Here is a 26,203-nt window from a genome sequence, read left to right as displayed (position 1 = left end):
TCCTCTCAGAGGGTTCAAACAGTTCTGTTATTATTATCTAAAAAAAATGTTTTTGCTTACATAGTCACACCACTTCTTGATTATAGAATATTGTAAAGAGAGGAAATATATATAATATACCTTATAAGGTGTTTGTAGATAATATTTCCAGGGGACATATCTATAAAGAAATGCCTAGCTAAGGGTTAAATTAATACTAAAATATCGATTATTAAATAAGTAAATAAACAAATGTTTTCCTATACTTGTGAAATTATTTTGACCCACATAGTGGAGATTGATTCCAAAAAAAGACCACAGTAATCTCTGTGAGTTTTGGTGACCATCTTCTGGAAGGTTCTTTACACTTCCATTGGTGTTTAACTTAGAGGAAAATATACAGTCCTCTTATTCTAACTCCTGGCTGTTTTTAACCTTCTACATATGCTTATGCTGTTGGTATGTTTCAAGCCTTTCAAGTAAAACCTTAACATATTTCTCCTGTTTTGTTTCCAAATCTTAGTGTGACTGGTTGATACTTTGTGGTGGCCCCTCTGTGCACATGACCAGCTTATATAACTAATGATTGGTGTGGCTATGCCACTTACTGTTCAGAAAGGCTTGCAGGTGACAGAGCTGAGCATTTTGCAGGAAGCCTCCCATTTTGCAGTGAAGGCAAACCCTCTTTCACAGAACTTGAATTCATTTCAGTATGTGGTGCTCCACTGGGGTCGTGACCTGACAGCCTCTCATGCTGGCATCTTGACTTTAAAACCCGTGCCTCATTGCCTATTGATCTATGAAGGAGCATGATTCATTAGCTGCATGTAGTTTTGAATTTCCACTGAACAGGCAAAGCTTTGCAGTGCAGAAGCCTAAATAATTTCAGATTCCCCATGTTACATTTTTCTAAATGAAGAGATTAAACAAAATGATAGCTACATTCCTTCCCGATTATTTGTCTGATTTTTCTTGGCACTCCAAGGGCTAATGTGATAATCAATGAAGCAGTCAAGATGTGCTTATTCATACATTTTTATGTCCGTCTGTCTGTCCATCTGCCTTCCTTCTTTATCACCGCCATCAATCTATCATCTGTCTGTAACTATTGTCCATTAGGCTCGTTCTGTGTAACAGAGAGTAAGAAGGATACTGAAGAGGTCTTAAAAATGATTTTTTTTTCCATTAGAAACTCCTGATACACTTGGCCAAATAAATGTGCCACCAAATGTTAAATAAGCCAATATAATGTATGCTGATTTTCTTTGATCACTGGTTGTTTTGAGCTTCTTCCTACTTTTGATGAGGTTCATGTGTGGAAGGGTTTCCCACATATTGAATGTTACATTCCAGGGTGAATATGTGGTCACCAGTAGTGCTCCAAACCTAAACTTTATAGAGATATTTATACTCGTCATCTGGATCTGTGACCTAGTTCTGTTTGCCTCCATCGTTGTGCCTGGGTTGGAAAAGGCATCATCTGATCAGAGGTGAAGAGCCAAATTTCCTTCCTGAGCCTGGTATCCAGATTTCCTGGTGGTGTAAAATGCTTTGATAAAACTTAGAAAACTATTTATGGATCTTAATGCCTGACTGGCTGGTTTTCTATGCTTCTTGAATATGAAAGGAAGCAAATAGGTCAGGCTCTTGTCAGGAGGTTGTAGTTTGAAGATGCCTGTGATATTAGGTGTGTTTGAGTGATCCTGGTGTTTAGGAACCTGCCCAGAAAAATTTGAGGCCAGGTTCCTCCTTGGCAGTAGAGAGCAAAGAAATGCCTTGTTCACTGTGTCGCCAAGCTTCTTGAGAAAGGTGACTGTCACACTTATACAGTGCAAGCTTAGAACTACTGATCTCTTACTATGTCTCTTTAGATTTCTTAAAATTCATTTCAGGACTCAAAAATAGATGTTCCGTCCTAAAAGATAAAACTGTCGTTGGGAGATGACACCAAAGAACCTGTCGGCAGAACTTTCCTTTTTCACTGGGAATTTCTATTTGGAGCTCTCCAAACTAAGATGGTAGTGAGCTTGCAGTGCCCATGCATAGCACTGCCCATCCCAGAGCCTGGAACCAGTATCTGGCCCTGAGCCGGCTCCCCTGCTCTCTCTGGAATAGGGATGCTCATGAAATGAGGAAGCGTCAACCACCTCGGATTGTTTGTTCCATGATCACCCTAATTCTGTGTGTACCAGGTCGCACTTTGCAGGGAGACCTGATTTGGCTGTGTCTTTAGGGTCAGAGATTGCCAGAGACCAGTGGACTCACATATTTGGAGCACATGCTTTTCAGAAGCTGTCCTTGAGACTGTGCTCATCTCTCCCACTTCTGGAATCTGACCCCATCAGATACCTATTGGGTAACCATCCCGGGCTGGGCAAGTTCACTGTTAATTCAGGCAAATGGAAAAAGAATCATAGAACCTTAGGTATAGCTGACATTCCCTTAATGCTGAAGCAGGGGACTGGATACAGGGGCAGACCAACAACCAAGCCTCCTAGTCCCCATAATGTCTGCCTTCTCAGCCTGGGTATCTGTTATCTATAGGTGCATGTGCCTCCTGCTTGTGCTCCTAAGCACTTTACAAAAAAAGATTTATTTATGCAGAAGAACTGGGGTACAGGCCAGAGGTGTGGGGGTAAGAGGATTTAGCAGAGACAGAGTGCAGAACAGACAGGAGGAATGACTGAAATACACTGCTGAGGGGAGCAGCGGGCGAGTCAGGAGAGGTCTGCTGTGCCATGTGGGTAGCTGCCTGGCTGGGGATCGAACTCATGCTGCAGTGGCTGCGGATAGCTCCGTAGGTTGCATTTTAACTCCTTGCGCCACCAGGGAGGCCCTCCTAAGCACTTTTTACAATAACACACTATCACGTTTGGGTAATGAAACCTGGGAGAAAAACAAAGCAATAGGTGGTGGCTGTAGAGGCTGGCAGTGGAAAGAAAGATAGAGCCTGAGTTACCCCATGTTCCTTACAATATCACACATCTCGGAGGTTCTATTACAGTGGTTCTGGCCTTACCCTCCTGCCCCCATGTAAGTGACTCTGCCTTATAGTGCTGGCCAGAGCAGTAGGTGCAAAAGGCCTTTTGGTGCTTTCTCTGGCTAGTGGATCTGCAGCTGCCCAAGGAACCCTCATTAGAGGCTGACCCTTAAATTTGCTACTGGATGGGATATGTGGGTTGCTTATGTGTAGTGAATTCTAAGTGAATAAAAGCAGGCTTAGTTGTCAGAATTTTTAGTGTGCTCATTTAGAGTTAGAAAAAACGTAAAGAAGATTGAGGTTTGTCAAGGAGAGTAGATGAGAAGGATAATAAATCTTTATTGCTGGAGTTTGTGCTCCTTTTATAATTCAGATTCATTACCCAAAGTATATATATTTTTTTCTGTGAAACACTGTCCCAATATTCATTACCAGTGAATGTCATGGGGAGATTCACCCCACCCCACGTCTGCTTTTCTGTAAGTTCACACTCATTTGCTGGGTGCTCCTGGCTGTCATACTGGAGTTAGCTATAACAAGATCGCTTCCATTTTATCAGGAAGCAAGCATGATGGCTAGATCAATGCAGACAACTGTTTAGGCAGTGTTGTGATGGAGGAGTATTAAAAATCAATAGGACTTAGTAGATTTTAAATTTGTTAAATGTATCTAATTAGATTAGATTAGATAATTAAACTGAATTAAAAATGCTGCTTTTTATGGAAACTTGGAAATTCAGAGAAGTATACAAAGAAAACTAAAATCACTTTAATCCTAAGCAGACATGACATTGTTTTGGGTTACTTCTTAGTATTTTAATGTATATGTGTGCATGCATTAATACACAAATACATATGCCAATATAAACACCAACCTGTGTATATACATAAGTGTTCCTAGGATAGGTCATTTCAATATTTTTAAGGTTTTTGATTCATATTGCCATTATGCTTCCTCAAAGCATGAGTCAAATTTTGTTATGAATAATAGTTCTCGTTTTACTTAAAGTACACTCAAATTACTTTATAAAAATAAATAATTTATGGATTTAATAGAGTGTTATTTTGTGATTAGTTTCTATTACTGGGGATAAAATTTTAATGAAAAATGTTCTTTTATAACTTTCAAAATTTTATTAGATTGAAAGAAGGAATAATTATTTTGTCTCAATGAGAAAAATACAATTACATTATGTTATGTCTTAGGGATCTCTGTAGAATTTTGAGGGATGTTTGCCTGTGTGTATTGGGAAGAAAAAGTAGTATTGGGATATGAAGCAGTGTTTAATGATTTGACAAAAAAATGTAATACTTTGAAAATTGCTCATTGAATCTAAAATACTAACATCCACCAGTAAATACATGAAATTTTGATGATTGTACATTCTGTTTTGAAAAACTGGGCAATCGGTGTATTGAGGATTTAAAGACTATTATTTGTAAATAAGAATGGGGGAAAACTTTGTGTCTATTATATTTACAGTGGAATTCACTATTTTGCTTGAAATAACTAATCTGTGGACTATATTAAAAACAATATGTACGGCAACTCCAACTCCAAGCAGTGTTGACACTTGTACATAACATTTGCATTATCTTTTTGCTTTTATTTTTTTTTTCTCTTCAGGACATCCAGGCAGAAATTGATGCCCATAATGATATATTTAAAAGCATTGATGGAAACAGGCAGAAGATGGTAAAAGCTTTGGGAAATTCTGAAGAGGCTACCATGCTTCAACATCGACTGGACGATATGAACCAACGATGGAATGACTTGAAAGCAAAATCTGCCAGCATCAGGTCAGATTATTCAATATCAAAATAATGGGGAGGTGGATTTTTGTGAGTTTGTATTGATATAATAGAGACTAGGAAGACTTAACCATTATGCTGCTTTCTCACTAATAGATTTAAATGTAAAGACTGTTTTGTGGGGGAGGTTTTAGTTTTAGCTTTATTCATGTATAGTATTTTGTACCAACTATAACTTATTTCAAAACTAGTAATGCTTGTAATAATAGTATTACCACTTTTACTAATTATGGAGTATTAACCTTGACCAACCACTGCATTAGGATCCTTATAAATATATATTTAATATTAAATCCTAGTAAGAGAAATGATAAAATCCTATCTTACATGAGAAACTTAATCGTTATAAGGAGTAAAAGCCAAGCCAGGATTTGAATCCGTAGCTTTTTGACTCTTGGCAGTGAACATGTTTTGCTTCATCATGCTGTTGGTATATCTAATTTTAAGGTGTATTTATAGAAATTAAACATCCCTTATGGACACTAAAATGGAAAATTGATGATTCATGTCTGCATTTGGAGAAAGTAAAATTAAATAAGGATGTGTCTGAGAACCAAAATGCTGACTAAGAAAGGACCTTGAAAAAATACCTGTTGTGACAAATTGATGTTATTTGGAATTAGGAATTTTAGAACGATATTTAATAGATGATGGACAATGCCTAATTGGATATGAGTTTAGAGGAAACTGAGGACTTGTTATTGGCAAAGACCCAAAAGAAGAATGTTAGAAAGCCCTAGTTCTTTTTTTAAAAAATGTTTTGTAGGCAGAGGATAACTTTCTTAAATTCTATTTCAGAATGCATGCTAAGCTCTACTTCAAGATAAATCTGCATTTTTAAAATAATCCTTTTATTGATGTCACAATGGCTTACCACACTGTATGTGATTTAGAGCTATAGAATCACACCTCTTCAGATATACGTTACCACAATACACCTACCACCAAGGCACCCATAATCCTCGACCACAGTTCTTTTTTGCCCCTCCATCTTTCCCCTCCTCTACAGACACCTCGGTTTTTGGTTTGGTTTTGTCTGACCCTTTGCTTTTTTCCACCATGTTCCACACGAGTGAAATTATCAGGCATGTGTCTTTCTTCTTCTGTCCCCCCCCTCTCACCCCAACTTGGCATAATCACCTCCAGTTCCACCTGTGCTGCCCATAATGTTGAGTTAATCTTTCTTTTCTTCTTTTTTTTTTTTAAATAGCTGGGTAGTATACCACTGTGTATCGATACCACAGCTTCTTAATCCACTCATTTGTCCTTAGGCACTTTGGTTATTTCCATAAGGTGCTATTGCACGTAATACTGCTACACATCAAAGAGCATATATGCCTTTACATTAGTGCTTTTGCATTCTTCTGGTGATTACCTGGCGGTGGAAATGCTGGATCACAGGGTAGTTCTATTTTCAATATTTTGAGAAATCTCTATACTGTTTTCAAAGTCACTGGACCAGTCTTCATTCCCACCAGCAGTGGTAAGAGGGTTCCTTTTTTCCCACATCCTCACCAATGCTTGTTTCTGATCCTTTTGATCAGGGCCATCCTCACAGGTGTGAGTGGTAGCTCATTATGTTTTTGATTGCATTTCCCTGATGATAAGTGATGATGAGCATTTTTTTCATGTATCTGCTGGCCATCTGTATGTCTTCTTTGAAGAAGCGCCTATTTAACCCTTCTGCCCATTTTTTGATTAGGTTTTTAGTTTTCTCTTTGGTGAGTTGTGTGACTTCTTTATAAATCTTGTTTATTACCCCCCAGTCAGATGTATGATATGGAAATATTTTCTCATTTCCAGTAGGGCATCATTTCATTTTAATGATAGTTTCTTTTGCTGTGCAGACATTTTTTAGTTTGATGTCTCATTTGTTTATTTTTGTTTTTGTTTCTCATACTGTTGGAGTTGAGTCCCCAAATACGTTGCTGTAGCCAATGCTGTGAGTGTTTTGCCTGTGTTTTCCTCGATGAGTTTTATGGTTTCAGATTTTACATACAAGTCTTTAAAAACATTTTGAGTTAATTTTTGTTTATAGTGTAAGATCGTGGTCTAGTTTAATTCTATGCATGTGACTGTTTGCCCCAACACAATTTATTGAAGAGATATTCATTTCTCCATTGTATACTCTTGGCTCGTTTGTCATAGGTTAATTGTCTGTATAAATACAGGTTTATTTCTGGGCTCTCCATTCGATTCCATTGGTCTGTATGTCTATTTTTATTCTGACATTATACTATCTTGATGACTGTAGCTCTCTAATATAGCTTTAGGTCTGGGCATTTGATACCTCTATTCTTACATTTTTTGTCAATACTCTGACTACTTGGGGTATTTTGTGATTCCTCATAAATTTTCATAATGTTTCGTGTCTTAGAAGAATGTCATTGGCACATTGGTAGGAATTGCATTGAATCTGTTTATTGCTTTTGGGTAGGATGGCACTTTTAACTATGTTAATTCTTCCAAGCTACGAATAGGAAATATCTTTCCATTTCTTTGTGTCACCTTCTATATCTTTAAACAATATCTTACAGTTTTCATTGTACAGATCCTTCTCTTCCTTTTTTAAGTACACTCCTAGATATATATTTTTGAAGTGATATTAAAAAGGGTTGTTTGCTTGATTTCTTTCTCTGATTGTCCATTGTTTGCATATAGGAATATAACTGATCTTTGTAAATCGATTTTGCAATCTTCCACTTCATTATACTTATTTATTGTTTCTAGTAGATTTTAATGGGGTCTTCATTGTTTTCTATCTATGTTGTCATGTTATCTTTGATGACAGTGATAGTTTTAGTTCATAATATATATTGATAAGTATAATATCTTCCTGTTGTATTGACCCCTTCATTACTTTATAATGTCTATCCCTGCCTTGTGTTACATTTATTAGCTGGAAGTTTATCTGATGTATGTATGGCTGTCCCTACTGTTTATTGGACCCATTTACTTATACATTTGTTTTCCAAACATTTACTTTGAGCTATGTTTATCTTTGGAGCTCAGATCTGTCTCCTGAAGAAAGCAAAATGTTGGGCTTTGCTTTTTGATCCAACCAGCCACTCTCTGCTTTTTGATTGGTGAATTCAGTCCATTTATAGAGTAAATATTGACATATGAGAATTTGCTGCTGCCACTTTGTTTTTAGTTTTCTCACTGTCTATTCCCTGTTAAATTTTTTTTTAAAGATTTATTTATTTAAACAAGGACTGGGTACAATCAGAAGCGCTTTAGGGTGAGAGAATTCACCAGAGCCAGAGGGGAGAGCAGAGCAGGTAGACTGACGAAGTACATTGCTGAGGGGAGCAGCGGGTTGCAGGAGAGGTCTGTGCCCATGTGGGACCCTCGCCGGTGGCCGGGGAGCCAACCAGTGCTGCAGAGGCTGCGGGCAGCTTTACAACCCAGTGCTCAACCGCTGCGCCACTGGGGAGGCCCTTAATTTTTTTGTGGCTTTTTCTTCTCTTCTGGTTAGATAGGAGATCTTCTTTTCACATTTCTTGTAGGGGCATTCTAGTGTTTGCAAACTCTTTCAGTTTCTGTTTATGGTCTTTTTATGTTAATAAAGTGTGTGATGGGGGCCTCCCTGGTGGTGCAAGGGGTTAAGCACAGCACTGTGGAGCTGTCTGCAGCCTCTGCAGCACAAGTTCAATCCCCAGCCAGGAAGGTGACCCACATGATGCAGCAGACCTCTCCTGTCACTCCCTGGTGCTCCCCTTAGCAGTATATTTCAGTAGATCTGCCTGTTCTGCTCCCCACTCTGTCTCTGGTGAATCCTCTCACCCCCCTGCACCTCTGGCCTATACCCCCATTCTTGTATGCATAAATAAATCAATCTTTAAAAAAAAGAAAAGAAAGTGTGTGATGTATTGAAAAAGTACATCCTATTCCAAATAGTGTTGAATTTGACTCCTTGACTTTGCTATTTACTTTCTGATTGTGGTTATGTCACATGGTCTCTCTGACCCTTAAATTTTGCATTAAAAATGAAAATATAGATATTTAACCCATATGATTATTTGAAGATTGAAGTAAATGATCTGATAACTTCATAGTCTGTGTAAACTGTGTCCAATGTAGCATCTTGTTTATTTTTTATACATAAAAGATCTTAGTGGATCTGCTTTTATTGGTTTCCTAATTTCATGGAACTACTTTATAAGAAGAATTCATCAATGATATTATTTGTAAAGACTTAAAGAAAATCTTTATGAAAGCATGCCCTGAAAGATTTTTATTCTTCTGGGGCTCATAGAGAGAGGTTTGTACTTCTTTTTTTACTAAAAGAAGGAAGTAATGTAGCATGACCATGGAAGCCTGTATAAATATCCTGTTGGAAATGATTGAGCATAAGCATCCTCTCTTTTTTAATGAGATGAATATTAGGGAGTATTGTACAGTGAGAGAATATATGTGTACTTATTTACAATTGAATTTTAAACTGACCCCCTCCTACTGAGTTGCAATTTATGTTACCCATAAATATAAATAAAAATATTTAAAATGTCAACATAGTGAAAAACAGTCACTGAGATGCTAGCAAAACAAACATCTAGCTTAATAAGTTAAGACACAGGGCTCGCCCTGGTGTAGGTTGGGTATGTGGTGCTGGGATTTTCAAAGTAGAGGATGAGCCCTTTAGGAAAGAAAAAACAACCAATGTCCATATCATGAAAAGATCATTACAAATCGAAAAAATTCCTTGACCTTTCCTGGATGTCAGTACCTAAGCCTATCAAATCATATTTAATTATGAGTTGGACAGAAAGAATTCATAAGCTCCAGTTGGAATACTAATAAATAAGTCAGTGAATGCTGTTTTGGGAAGATTAGAGAATAAGCATTTGTCAGTGAGCTTCTGATCAAGATAGATCAAACAGTCTAATATAATGTGTTATTAATTTGATAATTAATTAAAATAATTTTTAGCTTCATTACCCACCTCTGCAAATGCAGGAACTTACTCAATCATTTAATCATTTTTTTTCACGTTTAAGGCATTTCTAGCCATCTATTAGATATGGCCCCTGTCTTTAGGGGTTCACAGTTCTTGCAAGTCAGAGTGACCCCAAAGGAGGAAGTGGTTACTTCCCCCTCAGTTGGTCAAGGGCTTTATGAAAGACATGATTCTTAAGTAGAACCTTGAAGGATGTGTAATTTTCCCCCAGATTGATGGAAGAAGAGTGTCTAAGCAGGAGACTCAAAATAACAGTTTTCAAAGAATAGTTAATAAGGTTCACTCTGGCTGAGAATAGAATTTGCTGCTGGTGTAGTGGGAATATTGTGGCTAGAAAGAAAAAAGGGGGAGAGAAGTAAGGCACAATCTTGAACACCTATGCTCCATCCCACTGGCAATCAATGGAATTTGAGAACTTTTAGTTGAGTTTAGGGAAGATCTCTTCTGTTCACATATGGGGGGGTTGCATTAAATTAACACAGTTCTGAAGACGGGGAGAGCTATTAAAAGACCTTTTCAATATCTTGGAAAGAAAAGAGAGACTGAGGCATGGAGGAGACATCCTGTTACGAATAACCAATAGCCACGTACGCTCATCTGTTCTTCAAAAGAGAACTATAGGTCAATTAGATAAATGGTGGGGTGGGGAATATTCAGATAGAGATGACAGGTGAGCACTGCCTGCAGGCAAGTAGGTGAAAAATTAGAAAAGAATCCCAGCAAAGAATCCCAGGAAAACCCTACTACGTAAAGAGTAGGCATCAACAAGGGAAGCCTGCAAGGGAACCTAGGAAGTGACTGTCCTGGAAGAGGAGGGCTGTCAGGAGCCAAGGGAGATTGTGAAAGAAGGAAAGGCTTAGTAGCGTTGGCTGCTTGAAGAAGGAGAGTAAGGTCAGGGCTGCAGAGTTCAGGAGCAGGTAGAAGGGCCTTGGCTACTTTTGCCAGGGCCATGTTTGGGTGGAGGGGACAGTCTGATTGCAGAGGACTCAAGAGTTAGAATAGGAAAGAAAGTGGAAATGAAACTCAGTATTCAGTCTTGTTTTCTATATAAATTCTGTGAAGGGCAGAGGAGACAGAAGACATAGCTATATATCTATGTTATTACACATAATAGTATCGTAAGTTTATAATAGCTGGAGGGGTAGGTCTGTATGTATTTTGACCTCTCTGTGCTTTCCTATAGATTTAATATGTTCAATTAAACAAGTGGGTGATACTATTTTTTCATTTTTCACTTCAAAAGCAATTATATTAACATTCATCATTACTTGGACACATAGCAGCAGAAAGTGGTTTATTATTCTCAGTAATAGACCATCATGTACAAAGGATACCTCAGAGGTCATCATATAGCATTTAATAATGTCATATTCTGGTGGTAGACAGCCTAAGTTCAAACACTGCCTTTTTCAATTAGCTACTTTGCCATGATCAGCAGATTGCTTACCTCCAGTGTGTAAATTAGGGATCATAAGTATATAAAATATGTAAAATAAGGATCATAAGAATAACTTCCTAACAGGGTTGTTTTGAATTTTAATTTAATTAATCTCTTTAAAATCCTAAAACAATGGCACATGGTTAGCACTAAAGAATTGCTAAACATTCTTCTCATTGTCTACCATTACTTTTGTGGACTTCTTAGCTTTCTTTTAATTTCTCCTTCTCTCTGAATCCACCTATCTTTCTCCTGATCTTTAGCTGCTTAAATCTTTCATCATTTCAGACTCCATCAATCCCTTCTACCCAGCTTGGATTCCATCATAAACCATTTTCAGTCACATCAGGAACTTGAATTTGTTTGGCAATAGTTCGTCCAAAAGATGTAGAAATTCTCCCTGCCTCGTCTTTCCCTATCATAGTTGCTAATATGGGGAATTTTTGAGAAAGTCCCAACAAATGACAATGCTCTTTACTGGGTGGATTCTGAACAAGTGCAAAATGAAAGTATGGCCAGTAATCTACAACTGTGTCCTATTAATTACTGACAATGACCATCGGTGGAGAAGGAAGCTATGAGAACTAAATGGGGTTGTTAACTGGACTCTAGAATGAGCAGAATTACCAGGAGTCACTGGTAGAAGGTGGTGAGAAGAGGAGAAAGAATTGTCTCTGCAAGTCTGTTCTCAAAGGGCAGGGTGAGCTGAGCGGGCATATCCAGTTATCAGCTTTTCCTCCACGGTGGTGCTTGGCATCAGTGTCCATGTTTATAAGTTTTTATGTTTTTACTTCTAAATTTCTTTTTACTTTATCTTTTTATCCCTGTGCTGTTTCTATCCCACAGACCTGGCCATCCATGGGACTCAGTAACGTCCCATGTTATCTTGGCATCTCTGAGATAACTGCCTCTCCATACTGTTTTCCAGAGCACACAGTTTATTCACTATATGCCACCCGCCATGTGTATTGTTGTCACTGGTCTTGCCAGGTCAATTGGAGAAGAGCCCTGTGTTATATCAAATTAGAATTATTTACAATATCATAAGTAAAACAGCTCTTTCATGTTAAAATTATGGGCCTTATGGGGAAGGTACTTTCTCCATAACTTATGTATACCAGACCTTCTGTATCATTTTGCCTAATCTTATAGTTATATCTTGAATCTATAATTCATCTATGGTATTCCAACTAGATGGTTTAAAAATGCACATCCTCTACTATTACATTTGTGGACTTCTTAGTTATTTTTTTTTTAATTTCTCCTTCTTTTTGAACCCACCTATCTTTCTTGTGCTCTTTAGCTGCTTAAAGCTTTTGTTGTTTCAGGGCCTCCCTGGTGGCACAGAGGTTGAGCGCTGGGTTGCGAAGCTGCCCGCAGCCTCTGCGGCGCTGGTTCAATCCCCGGCTGCTCCCCGGCCACTGGAGGAGGGTCCCACATGGCGCTCAGACCTCTCCTGCCGCCCGCTGCTCCCCTCAGCAGTGTACTTCGGTCCTTCTGCCTGCTCTGCTCCCCGCTCTGGCTCTGGTGAATTCTCTCGCCCTCCTGCGCTTCTGACTGTACCCAGTGCTTGTATAAATAAATAAATAAATCTTTTAAAAAAATCTTTTGTCATTTCAGACTCCATCAGTCCTTTCTACCCAGCTTGGATTCCATCATAAACCATTTTCTTTTTTTAAATAGAGGCATGTTTTTATTTATTTATTTTATTTGTTTGTTTGTTTGTTTTGTTTACACAAGCACTGGGTACAGTCAGAAGCGGGGGAGGGTGAGAGAATTCACCAGAGCCAGAGCGGGGAGCAGAGCAGGCAGAAGGACCGAAGGACACTGCTGAGGGGAGCAGCGGGCGGCAGGAGAGGTCTGCGTGCCATGTGGGACCCTCCTCTGGTGGCCGGGGAGCAGCCGGGCATCGAACCAGCTCCGCAGAGGCTGCGGGCAGCTTAGCAACCCAGCGCTCAACCGCTGGGCCACCGGGGAGGCCCAATCATAAACCATTTTCAAACACATCAGGAACTCAAATTTCCACTCCTCCTTCAATGTTCTGTCTACTTTTCCTAACTCTGAAACTGCATTCAGATAACCCCACCTCCTCTCTCATCTGCTCTTAATTCTGGGCTGCCTAGTGTTATCCTAGAAAGTAAAACATGATAGCATTTCTTCCAGGATAGTTTGACACTCCACTTAGAGTTGATATTGCGATTCTGAATGATTTCTATCAAATTCAGCACATGGCTCTTTTAAAATATTTTGATTTCTCTTTAGCTCCCAAACCACTCCCAAACTGTTCTCTCTGCAGGTGGCCTTGCTTCTTTTTTTCTTGGAATGTGATAATTAGATAAATATCCCTTCTCTGAATTCTGTATTTCAATGCTACTTTAATTGTGCTAGAGAAAGGGAGCATTTATTCTAATTCATCTTTTTTTCAAAAAAAAAAAAAAGGAATGTCTGCAAAGATCATGATAGGTTATTATTTATTGAACATGCATGTGCTAGAACAACATGAAGTGCTTTATGGATATCGCCTCCTTCCACCTCAGGGGGTCACTGAAACTGTGGAATAACATGTGGCTCAATACCTTGAGCTAATATCTTCAGTAATAGTTTATAGTCTTTTCAGATAACTATAATTAAACTTTTTAAATACTGAAATCCAAGGCACCAAAGATTACTTTGCAATAAAAAACTTTACATACAAAGACATATTTCACCTAGATCAATATTAAGGACTCTTATGATTTGAAACTTTAGAAAGGAGATATAGGCTCTTGGGAACTTCGGGAATATTTTTTCTTCCTGGAAAATGTGAATTGGAAATATACTAATAAATTTGGGTACATGGTAGATTTTTATGTTAAGTCTATTTAATTTAGGATTATGTTAAATAGCCACTTATTGGCTTAATGATATTTAATGCAGGTCCTTATTAACATAGGGTTTCCGAGGATAGTGAAATTGTCCAATCTAATGAAAACAGAGCACAAGATAAAATTCTATCTTCCCATTCTTTTATGATCCTCTTAAAAATCCGGAGTACCCTTTAAAAGTGCTTAGAGGAGATTAACCTTTTACATCATCATTACATCTAATGTTACAACATTTTATAGTATCGTTGACACCACTTTTAACCTTAGCTAGTTGATTGTGCTATTCATATTGTAAAATGACTGAAATTTCCTTTTCCCAAATCTAGTGGAGGAAGAGAGACTACTGCTGTCCTCTGCCTTTGTATCTCTTGTTCAATAAAATTTTCAGCCATCATAGAAATTCTCTGTGTTAGCTGTTCAGTAGCTACTATCCCAATGTGGCATGTTAAGCACTTGAAATGTGGCTACTGTAACTGATAAACTGAATCACACATCTTATTTATTTAAATGTAAATGGAAGGAGCCTCCTGTTGCTGGTGCCCACCTTACTGGAAGCCCAGCTTTTGTGTTCTTTTCAACATAGATATCTGAATTCTGAAGGCTTCTCCCTTTTCTCCTATTAATTCCCTTTCTGAGACTAGGAATAATCCTCTTTGAATGTTTCCTGTTACTGTGGTGTTACAAAGGTATTTTCTTTCATTATAACTCAATTTATAATCTATAGATTTTACCATAAACCTTTCTTTTCTTTTTCTGAAAAGAAAGAACATAGGTGGTTAGGGAGTAAGAGGGCCAAGTTGGATATTTCATTCTGGGTAGCCTTTACAGAACATGGGGGGGTAGTATGTCTTGGCCCCTCTTAATTTGGGTCTTTATATTCTTGGTAGATCTGCTTTCCAATGTCTCTCTGCTTGTCTTCAGGTAGAGCTGGGAAGTTCCTGTCCGTCCTTTCAGATGCTGTCCTTGATGAAAGCAATGGCTTTTGTGTAGACCCCAGATTTTTACCACGCTTTCTGAGCAGCTTCTTCTTTCTCTGAACCATACTTCTCACAGAGCTGTGTCCTATCTCAGGGTATATTTAGTTGATTTGTCTTCCTCTTCATTGGAACTCTAAAACTTTCTATTTATGAAACAATAGTGACTGGTGTCAGAGCTGGTGCTCTACAAATACCTGTTTGTGTTGAATAAATGAACAACTGTATTTCATTTTAATAAATGCCCCTCCTTATTCACCCACACTTTCCTCCATTTTTCATATCTGCATGTGGAGGGAATAATAAAAGCATGCTTGGAGAAACCTTGAGAGGTAAAATCTTTTGTTCATTAAAAATAGATATTAATTCAGGTTTCTCCATCAGTCCTTTTCTACTCTATTTAAATGATGAAGAACCATTTTTGTGGAACTTGACCCCCTAACTCGTTTTTGTGTTTGTTATATTTTTTAAAATAACTGGTCACTTAAAAATATCTGTAGTTGTTCAATGCATTATTCAAGCTAGGAAGAGAGAACTGTGTGAAGCATATTGTGTGGCAGTGGGCCCCATGCTATGTTGATACTACATTCAGCCACAGTATCTATTGTTTGCACGTTAAATACCCAAAGAAGGAACTGAAGCAGTTGGGAGTTAGTGCAGTATGTCAATTCCCCCAAATGTGAGTTTCCATGAATATCTGTTAAATAAAGAAATGTCTTAAGATTCTGCAAGCATGATTGGTGACTAGTTATCTCTAGTCTCGGAGAAGTAAAAGCTTTACAGTATTTAAAGTAAAAGTGAGAAGGAACAACTTAATAAACACAAATTTAAGATTTCTAATATATTGCAAAGGATTCAAGCCATAGCCCAAGAAAAGGCTTTCATCTTGGAAGATGAAAGAATGACATTGAAACAAGAACACTGAGGGCTACTACGGAAGCATGCATTTATTTGGGCATATGGTAGTAATCCACTAAACACATAGTTATAATCTTTTGGAGAGTAACCAGAACAGATTTTCCAGGCAAAGATTCTGCAGATCAGCTTTCTTTTTACTGCGGAAGAAGAAAGATGTAGAGACACACTTAAACCGATATTGATATTGGTTTGTTTTTATTTCAAAGTCACTGCAATATCTCTCTTTAAAAATGTTGCCTTCATTTTTATAGACAGTGATTCAGGTGCTGAGTACCATAAGTTTCAATGACCAGTATCATTATTCTTGTGCAGTCAAAATAGTTAATTGTGTAGGAAAGGATATCTGTATGCTCTTCTATTCAATGACTGTGTGTAACTGGATTTCAAAGGAATGTAACAATTGGTTTAGTTATTGATTAGAGACTTAAGCTACACACATTGAAAGTAGAGGATCAAATAGTCTGTGATTTCCAGCTGTAATGTGTGTGTGTTTTAAAATGCAGGAAAGAAATTGCAATAGCCTGGTAGTTATACTTGTGGCAAAATGGTTTGTAACTGCAAAGAGAATTTTCAGTTAATATAATTGAAATTATTTCTCTGTCACAGTGAAATTGTTGTTAGGGTGAGGTAATTGCAGTTTGCCCTAAAATTATTCAATATGAACACAAGAAAGCTGTCAGTCGAGCAGAATTGGGATCTTGCTAAATCACAATTTTGTTACATGAGGTCATTGATAACACCTGTAGACTAAATAGAAAACATTGTAAATGCAAGATAATAAAATAAAATTTTTAATCATATAATCTCCAAATTGTTAAATACTTCAGAATTCTTTATTTACACATTATTTTTATTTCATTTGTAGCTGCTTTGAATTAAACATAGAATTTTGGAGTTTGGATAGCTTGTTTTTAATTAGCTGATGGAGAAAGCAAGTATAAATATTGTAGGATCCTTGGCTTTTTGGCTGAACTGGTTGCCAGCCAGTTCATGGTATTTTAGAAATAGCATCACTCATACTTTTTTTCTTTCAGCCAAAAATATTGGCTGTTAGACTGTGGTCATTATTTTATAAATTAGAGAAAAACTAGATTAACTAAAGAATTTTAGTTCTTCTGAAAACATTATGAACTTTTCAATACAGACTTACGGTATTTTTCAATATTTATTACTGAGAGCACCACCTAATGAGACCAGTGGGGAAATATTTGTTCAAATTAACTCGAGCAGCATTGTCAGCTTTGAGACAGAGGCTCAGGTAGATCAGATGTCCATAAAGGAAATTGCTGACAGAGCTGAGGCTGTAGTAGTAGTTGTGCCTGCTTGGGGGCCCCCATACCACTCAGTAAAGGAGTGTATTTGTGGAAGTGGAATCTTAATACCAAGTGTAAGGTGAGCATATTTTTGGGATGTGAAACCTAATCTCTCAACCTGAAAGGACAGGGACACTTGAGGTAACTTAATTTCATGTATTGGGCATTTAACCTAAGTCCACATTCAGGGTCTGTCCTTTGAGTAATGCAGGCCTGAGTAAATGCTGATTCCCTGAATTTGTGGAGTTCTTCCTTTCTGATGCAGTTTAAGTGGTGTGGGCTTGAGACTAGATTAGTGGATTTCCTCCTAGTAAGGGCAACTAACAAATTCTTGTTTTTACTTATATTTCTCAGGGGTTTTTGCTCTTACTGGAAACTTAATCACATAAAAACAGTTTTCTAAGCCTGGCTCCTTGTTAGTGAAGTTCATAATTAAGGAATGTGAAGCTACTTTTCTTTGTTAAAACCAGAAGACATTATTGAACCAAAGCCTCACCTTTAAATCAGAGTACAAAGTACTATAATCAGTGATTTATATCCAGTTGTTTTTGATTCCTAATGGGCATTCATCACTGGGCATCTATCAGTCTTATACCAAATAGTGTACTATCTAAGCAATTCCTTATTGTTTTTCAATTTTTTATGATACGTGTTGGTGATGTTCTGCTTTCAATCTATTTGGTTATAAGAGAAATTAAGACATTAATAATTTTCTTTCCTAAAAAAACTAATGGGCTTTTTTGTTGTTGGAAAAAAAAGTAGTACAGTCTGTTGTGAATAGTCCGTATGTACAAAAATTTTTTTTAAATGAAGGAAGTATTCTCAGCAGTAACCACACTTGGTATGTACTTTCTAAACCTTTTATTTGTGTATAATTTCCTTTTCTCTATCTCTCTTCATATATATAAGTGAAATTATATTGGAATGTGCATATATGCACTATGTTTAAACTACTAAAATTGCTTTATAATTTTGGATTATATTGTGAACATTCTTTTTGAAAGCTTCAGATTTATGCCTTTGTAGTATGGAGGTATATATTTTACTATTTTGATATACATTACCAATAAATATTACAAATATTCAGGTTATTCCCATAACCACAAGCAACCTATTCTACCTTAGTCAAATAACTAAATAAATACTATAATTTTCATATGTGAAATTTTTCTTTTACAAAGGGTTGACTTCTTTCTTGGGTATGAATGTTCATATAAGATTACTAGGCTGAAAGAAAGTATATAATTCTTTTAAGGTAATTCAAGCTTTGAAATGTGGTTGGCGTTTTCTCTCAACAGGGCTCATTTGGAGGCCAGTGCTGAGAAGTGGAACAGGTTGCTGACATCTTTAGAAGAACTGATCAAATGGCTGAATATTAAAGATGAAGAGCTTAAAAAGCAAATGCCCATTGGGGGGGATGTTCCTGCCTTACAGCTCCAGTATGATCACTGTAAAGTAAGTTGCCCACATGAGATGGGGGTGGGTTGTTTTGTTTTGTTTTGTTTTCATTTCAATTATGGCAAAATAAATACTCAAGATAAAATTTTAGATATAAGAATACTTTTATATATACATTAGAATTGAACCAGTATCACTGTTCCCCCACCCTTGTTCTAGAGGTCAGTATCTTGGCATTTAAATTTCATGCATTACTTGCATTTGTTTCAAATGAATGTGTCTCTTCATCTTTACCTAAATTTTTTTTCAGACATTACAGATATCTGCAGAATAATCCTCTTAACTTATAATGAAATTTAATTTTCTGATTTTAAATGTTAATATACTGGAGGAAACATTTTCAATACAAGCTAACCTTAAGTTCAGAAATCATAAAGTCATAAAAATGACAAACTAATTTGTTCGTAAAAAAGAGTATAAGGAATTTGGTAGTATGAAAATAGAATAGATTTAAGTCTTCAAATGAACACTGTTGTATTTATAACGATTGATATGTTTCATTTTTCTGAATCGTGTTATTATCTGCTCAATTTTCTGTCCCTGCAAATTTGTTTTCACTGTGACTAAAAGATATGCTGAAATGTTATCAACTGACACATTAAATTACTAGATCTATTGTTTAAATATTTTGCCTTATTAACTTTCCATTAGTTTATTTAATATTCCTTCCTATCCATTATCTCATATATTGCTTATTAGCTTGTTTTGTCATATAGCTTCTACTCTTTACATACAATGCAAGTTATCATTCTAAATCTATCCATATAATGTGATGTGAGAATTTTATTCACTTTTAAGGAGTGATAAACATGATGCATGCATCATCTAAAGAAGATAACATCTGTGTAATAAGTTGCTTCAGTGCAAAATTAGAAGACTAAACCTTACTTTGTTTCAAACCCTTTGACTAGGTTGTTTAAATTATTATTTGGGTTATTTTTGTTTTTCTACTTGAAAAGTGAATGTATTAGAAAAATAGCACTCAGATAAGGAAAGGGAATACTGTTGGTGTATAATGTGCAAAATTAATATGCAATAATAATGATGATGATGATAGAATATTTTAAAATACAATTTAAGAAAATGTTTCCTCATACTTTTCCTCCAGCTTTCCCTTCTCTTAACTATTGTGTCCTTTTTATGGAGTCAGATGTTAGTGAGGAAATAGAGTACTACAAAGCATTCTAATGGAATTGCTCTGTAAGGAATATAATTTGCCTGCAGCCATGTGCTACTAGTTTCAATTAAATCTTGAGGCACAAAATGGTTTTCCTCTTCTGACCTCAGCAAGTCTTTGTAGTAAGTGCTGGCTCTGTAAGTGCTGGTAACCAGCACGGTTACCTTGTTTTAGATTGTACTTCACAATCAGTGCTCCATCTTGGAGCACTGTATGCGATAATGTATCCCATCATGATAAGTGCCATAAAGAAGTAAGGCAAGATCAGGAGAGAGAGGGGGGTGGGACACTATCAGCAACAGGAGGTGAGACTTATGTAGAGAAGGCCAGGATGGTAAATGGGGTGGTTTTTGAATGGAGACCTGAATAAGGAAAGGAACTCTTCGGGCAAAGGGAACAGAAAGACACAGGCCATATTTAATGAGCATCTGGGATAGATATTCAAGAGTTGTGGTTTTTGTTTTTTGGGTTTTTTTGATACTTTAAGCTTAAGATGTTTATAGACAGCTGGATATTTAAGTCTAAAGCTAGGGGAAAGATCAGGGCTGGATCAATTATCAGCATATATATTATCCATGGAATTGATTGAGGTCATCTAAAGAAGCAAGAATTCCAGGATATGAACCCTGAGCCACCCTAGCTTTAGAGATTGTAAGGATATAGAGAGAAGGCAGAACCAAAAGATAGAAGAAGCAAGAACCAATCTAGAATATCAAAGGAAAATATGTCATGATGGAGGGTATAATCACAAACATTAAATATTGCTAAGAAGTTGACTTGACCAGCTAAAAACAGTCTTGTTGACCTTGACAAGAATCAGTTCATTGACATGATGGAGCTGGAATTAGGATTGGTGTAGATTCAAGAGAGAATATGAGCAGAGGACATTTAGAAAACTCTTCCATGGATTTTTTTTACAACAAAGGAAACAGAATTGAGGCAATAGCTAGACGGAGAATGTGGGGTGAAATAGTGGTTTTGTAAAGTGTTTAAATGCTTTACCTTATTAACTTGCCATCCAACACGTATCTGTGTTCATGGAAATGATCCTGTGAAGTGGTGGGAGGCAATGATATAGATGAGATGAGGCCATGCAAGAACAGTGATGGGGATGGGGGGGTTCCATTGTGTCAGTGGAGTGGTTGGGCTTAATTAGGAGGACAAAGAGTTCATATATTTTAACAGAAAATATATTATGTGAAAAAAATTATGTGAAATATATGGGTACAGTCTGATAATATATAATAATACATAGCATAGATATTCTCTTTTTATTACCACTATTTTCTCAATGAAATAAGAAGCAGAGTCATCCACTGAATATAAGAATAGGAAGAAAAATGTGGAGGTCTGAGTAGAGGGAAGATAGAAAATATAGTGCAAAAGTGAGTGAGTTCATAAGCTAATAATGTATAACAAGACCACAGGTGGTGTGATGGGCCAGCTTGAGTTCAGTTCTCATGAACTTGAAGTTAGAACAGCTAATGTCAATATTTTTCTTCATCTGTGTTTAGTTGCTTCTGTGAAGGGGAAGAGTTAACTGGAGAACTGAATTTACAAATGTGAAGGAGAAAGAGAGGGACAAGGGAGAGATAAAATTACAAGAGATTTAAAGAAATACTAGGAAGTTATAGTAGTGATCACATGTGGAATGGAAGTTGAGTAAGGGGAGATGTGGAGAGATGAGAGATGAGAGATGGAAAAGCTTGTGTTGCCAGTGGCTTGGACACCTCAGTGGAATTCAGAATTGTTCAAATGGGAAACTTGTGGAGGGGAAATCCTGTAGAGAAGCAGGTGGAGGTCAGAGAAGGGATGCTAGAAATGGAGTTTATGGACTCCATAAGATGTTGCTAAGGATAATATCTGGTGTTTTTTAACAGTAAGTTGCACAGCTGGGTGGAGAACAGGGTTATCGGAGGAGAACAAGGTTGGTGGAGGAGAGCAGGGCAAGTGGCTGAGAGGCTGGGGTGATGGAGTATTAACTACATGCGTGATAAAATCATCATAAGTTGGAGAGAAAGCCAGTTGTCAAAATAATGATTACGAGTAGGGCAATGTGGTGTAATTAGGGATTCTAATGCAGTCATGACTTCCCATCCTTTTCATCCATTGAATCTTAGATAAATCTACGGATCATTGAATCCTTAGCTGGAGATGGGCAGAGAAATAGTCCAAGTTAGATATAGATTATTCCTGCTTTCTAAATTCCTTGGTGCCCACATCTGAACCTAGGTTACTATTTTTTTTTTTTTTAAGATTTATTTATTTATTTATACAAGCACTGGGTACAGTCAGATGCGTGGGAGGGTGAGAGGATTCACCAGAGCCAGAGCAGGGAGCAGAGCAGGCAGACTGACAAGTCAATGCTGGGGAGAGCAGCGGGTGGCAGGAGAGGTCTGCGCGCCATGACCCTCACCCGGCGGCCGGGGATTGAACTGGCGCTGCAGAGGCTGCGAGCAGCTTTGCAACCCAGTGCTCAACTGCTGCGCCACTGGGGAGACCCCCTAGGTTACTATTGATCCAGACTACTGTTGAACCACTGAGGGATGTTCTCATTAATGAGTGGTGTTTCCATTTAATGGTCTGTATTTCTTTTGACTTTCTGAATTTATGTGTTAGATAAATCACATGACTAGCACTGCTAGAGTCACTGTGGTCTTTCCTAGTCTGTTTACCAATTTATTAATGATCCAAAATGATAGGATTTATCAATATTATATATTATCAGTGTTTTGAGAAGAGTTTCATAAATAATTATGAGAACTAAGCAAGCTGAGATATTAGGGGAAATAAATTAGGAAATGTATTTTAGAGTAGTTTGTGGTGATGGATGTTAATTTTGCTATGACCACCAAAACCAAGCTCATGCATTGGTTGTTTGGTTTGAACAACAGAGATTTTTTTCCTCATACTTCTGGAGGCAAGATGTCTAAGATCAAGTATCCGCTTGGTGGTCTCTTTGGGCCCTTTGTCCTTGGGTTGCCTTCTCCCCTGGCTGTCTCTCCTCTTTCTTCTGTAAATATCCATGTCTTAAAATTGCTCAAAATACCCTCTTAGATGGACACCAGTTCTATTGGATTAGGACCCACCCTCATTTTAACTAAGTTGCCTCTTTAAAAACCCTGTTTCCAAATACATTTTTTATAAATTATAATTTATTATAATTTATTATAATTAGACTAAATCACTCTGTGTTAATAACGATTGGGGCAATATTTAAATATGTGGCATCTACCCAAATTGCTTACCTTTCTTATTGGACTTTGCCCACCATAATCATTGAACAGTACTGTAGCTGAACCTCAGCCTTGCCAGTTTTCTAAGCTAATTCTCCAGTTGATCCTCAATGTTTTCTTAAAATCAGAATTCCTCTGGGTGTCCAAGGACAGCTGTTTCAGGGCAATTTATCCTTTTCATTATCATTCAAGACTTCTTTACCCCTGTCTTGAGATTTTTTTTCACTGGAGAAATCTAGTATGTGTGAGGGCAGGGAGGTGGGGGTCCTTGTTGATGGTGGTGTGTACAAACAACTTAGGACCAATTTCAGAACCAAAAGGAACATAAGAAGTAATTTAGTCCAGTCTCCTATGTATAATGGAAGAAAATAAGATGACAGTGTGGTTTAATGGAATCTGAGTTTTCATCCTTCCTCTCTCACTCCCAACAAATATATATACTTTGTCTGGCAATTTCTAAGATGTGGGGGAGACTCTACAGAGAGGACAGACACTCCTGTCGACATGGAATCAGGGTTGAGTCTCTGTTTACTTTTCTGAAACTTACAGTTCCTGTCCCTTTTCTGTGTTCCAACAAGCTGTGGACTGCACGTTGCTTTCCCAAGTCTCTGGATGTCTGCCTAACCTCCATTTCTTAGACACCCCCCACCCCAACTTTGATCCCTTGGTTATAATTCAGGCATGATCAGGCGTGATTTCAGTTCATGCACACATTTATTTCCAATCTTTTTTATCTAACAGATTATAGAACTTTTCAGTTGTAGTATTATGATACAGTTTTAAATAGTCCTCATGTATGTTTACACTAAATTTAGCACCGAGTTTTTTTTTTAGTTTGTCTATTGTTCCAAACTAATTTTTTCTGACTTCTTTCTATTTTAATCCTTTATCATAATAGAGTTTGAAAAATCTTTTTGACTTCAGAAAATTCTTTCCTTGTGACTTTAAAGTATGTAGTTAGAATCAATCAAAATCAACCCATAAATGACTTGGTCCTAATATTAGGCAAGTTGTTATTCTCTAAATTTCCCATAGAAAAAGGGGGAGCTTATAATTGATTTCTAACTCATTTTTCTCATCTTCACGTAGATGTCTGAGTTCCTTTGTTTTGAACAGTACAGTACTACTTAGGGAAGTTGAATTACTTGACAAAATATCACAGCACAAAATTAGAATATCTAGAGATTGCCAAATGGAATTGTCTTTTTCTAAAAGAGACAAAGAAATGTAATGCTGATTTCTTAATTATTCCATGAGATAGGATCTCATAAATGCAATTCTGGAATGCCAGTGCATAGTCTTTTAAAAGATCAATATAAAAAGAGATACCGTATGTCCTGTTGTAGACAAGACAATTATACATCCACAAGATACATCTAAAACCACCCATACTGATGTTACATAAATAAGCTCAAATTTAAATTTTGAGGAATATTATTTTAAACAAAGTTGGGTTTTTTTTTTTGTATTTTAATCTTAAGTTTATTATGTTATTATGTTTGGTATGTAATCCCCTGTTTTGAAATTTATTGAACCTCTCACATTCTCATCTTTCCCATTCACTACACAGCCACAGTGAGGCTTTAGGGCATATTGTTTCAATCTTCAGTTCAATTTCTGCCCATCTGTATATACAAACCACTTAGCATAGTACAGATAGTGTGTACTCAATAAGCAATATGTGTTGGAGTTAGCCTTTAAACTAGGACTTATATTTTCTAGTATATTTTTAATTTTAGTTACTCCATGTCCATATTTTGTATTTTTCCTTTTAATTTATGATGTTTGAGTACCATAACTTTGGCTATCATAACTTACTTTTATTATTTTAGCCTCTTAATGCTTAAAAGATAACTTCAACTACTCAGGAAATGGGATGAAGTCATTGAAATAATATTTTTGAGAAGTTATATAGAATAAAATATGAGCCTGGAGACTGGAAGATTACTTATTTCTTGTTCTTAATAAAAGAAAACAGCTTGTCTTGGTAAGGTCAAGCCCATAAGACATATCTGCAAGCACTGTCTTCAGCTAGTTTATCAAAGATTAATAGGCAAATTATAAATGTTTAACTGTGAATATAATTACGTAAAGGCAATATTTGACTGCTGCTGTATAATAAATAAAAGGACAAAATTAACACACATTTTCTTACATTTACATTTGCATGGTTTTATCTTGGGTCATGCAAATGTCTGCTTCCATGGTTACTGTGAAACCGATAACTGTGTTAAAAGACTGGTTTCTCAGATTTATGGGTGCAGTCACTTCAGATCCTTGGGTTTCTAGATGAGAACTCATATTTTCAAAGTCTTAAAATTTCTACCTATACTTCTATATGATAATCCTTACTATGTAGATCAGTGATTTAATAACACATTTTCATAACCAATCTTTAATAATGGTAGTGCCAGTCACTTCATCCAGCCAGCCAGCCAGCCAGTTAGCCAGCCAGCTCTACCCATATTCTTCACTGAATGCCTTGTAAATTGAAATTGATGCTGAATATGTAAAGAGCAATAAGACACAGCCTCTACTCTTCAGTGTCATATTTTAACAATTGCTATACTGAAATGCTCAGTGCTCATGGCTGTATCCCGAAGGCATATTATATATATATTTATATATGTTATATATTAATATATGATTATATATATTTATATATGTGTATATATATATATATATAAACTATTTATGTGATGACTCTAAAAATTCCAGTTAGGTTGATATTGTAAGGTCATACTTCAGACCCCCTGGTATATATACCCAGCAATTATATATATAAAAATGAACACCCAGCAATTATATATATAAAAACCAGAAAACCAAACATAACAAAGATGAACTTTAAACTACAACAAATAATCTATAGATAGAAACAAAGCAGAAAAGAAAAGTAGTTAGTAGGGTTGATGCTCTAGGGGAAAAAAGATTCAGTCCTGGCTGATGAGCAAGCAGACAGCCCCATAGCAAAGTCTCTACTCAAAATCTCTCTATTATGTATTGAATTGAATGACTCACAAATTGGCATCACTTTCTTCTATAATAGAAATGTCTACAGAACTGATATTTGAAACATCAATATGGTTTGAACC

General features: G+C 36.7%; 1 protein-coding gene across 1 annotated transcript in view; it reads left to right on the top strand.

Moving 5' to 3' along the window:
- Nucleotides 1–26,203, top strand: part of UTRN (utrophin) — a gene marked incomplete at both ends in the record, with an annotated part of 425,527 nt that overhangs the window by 270,421 nt on the left and 128,903 nt on the right. The window contains 2 exons of the mRNA XM_084229017.1: nt 4,586–4,758; nt 18,536–18,692. Coding sequence (XP_084085143.1) covers nt 4,586–4,758; nt 18,536–18,692 — 330 coding nt within the window. The remainder of the gene's footprint in view (nt 1–4,585; nt 4,759–18,535; nt 18,693–26,203) is intronic.

This window comes from Talpa europaea (genome assembly GCF_964194135.1).
Source record: "Talpa europaea genome assembly, chromosome: 2".
NCBI classification, from domain to species: Eukaryota; Metazoa; Chordata; class Mammalia; order Eulipotyphla; family Talpidae; genus Talpa; species Talpa europaea.
Note: the sequence above shows the minus strand (reverse complement) of the source record. Positions and strands in the feature narration are given on the sequence as shown.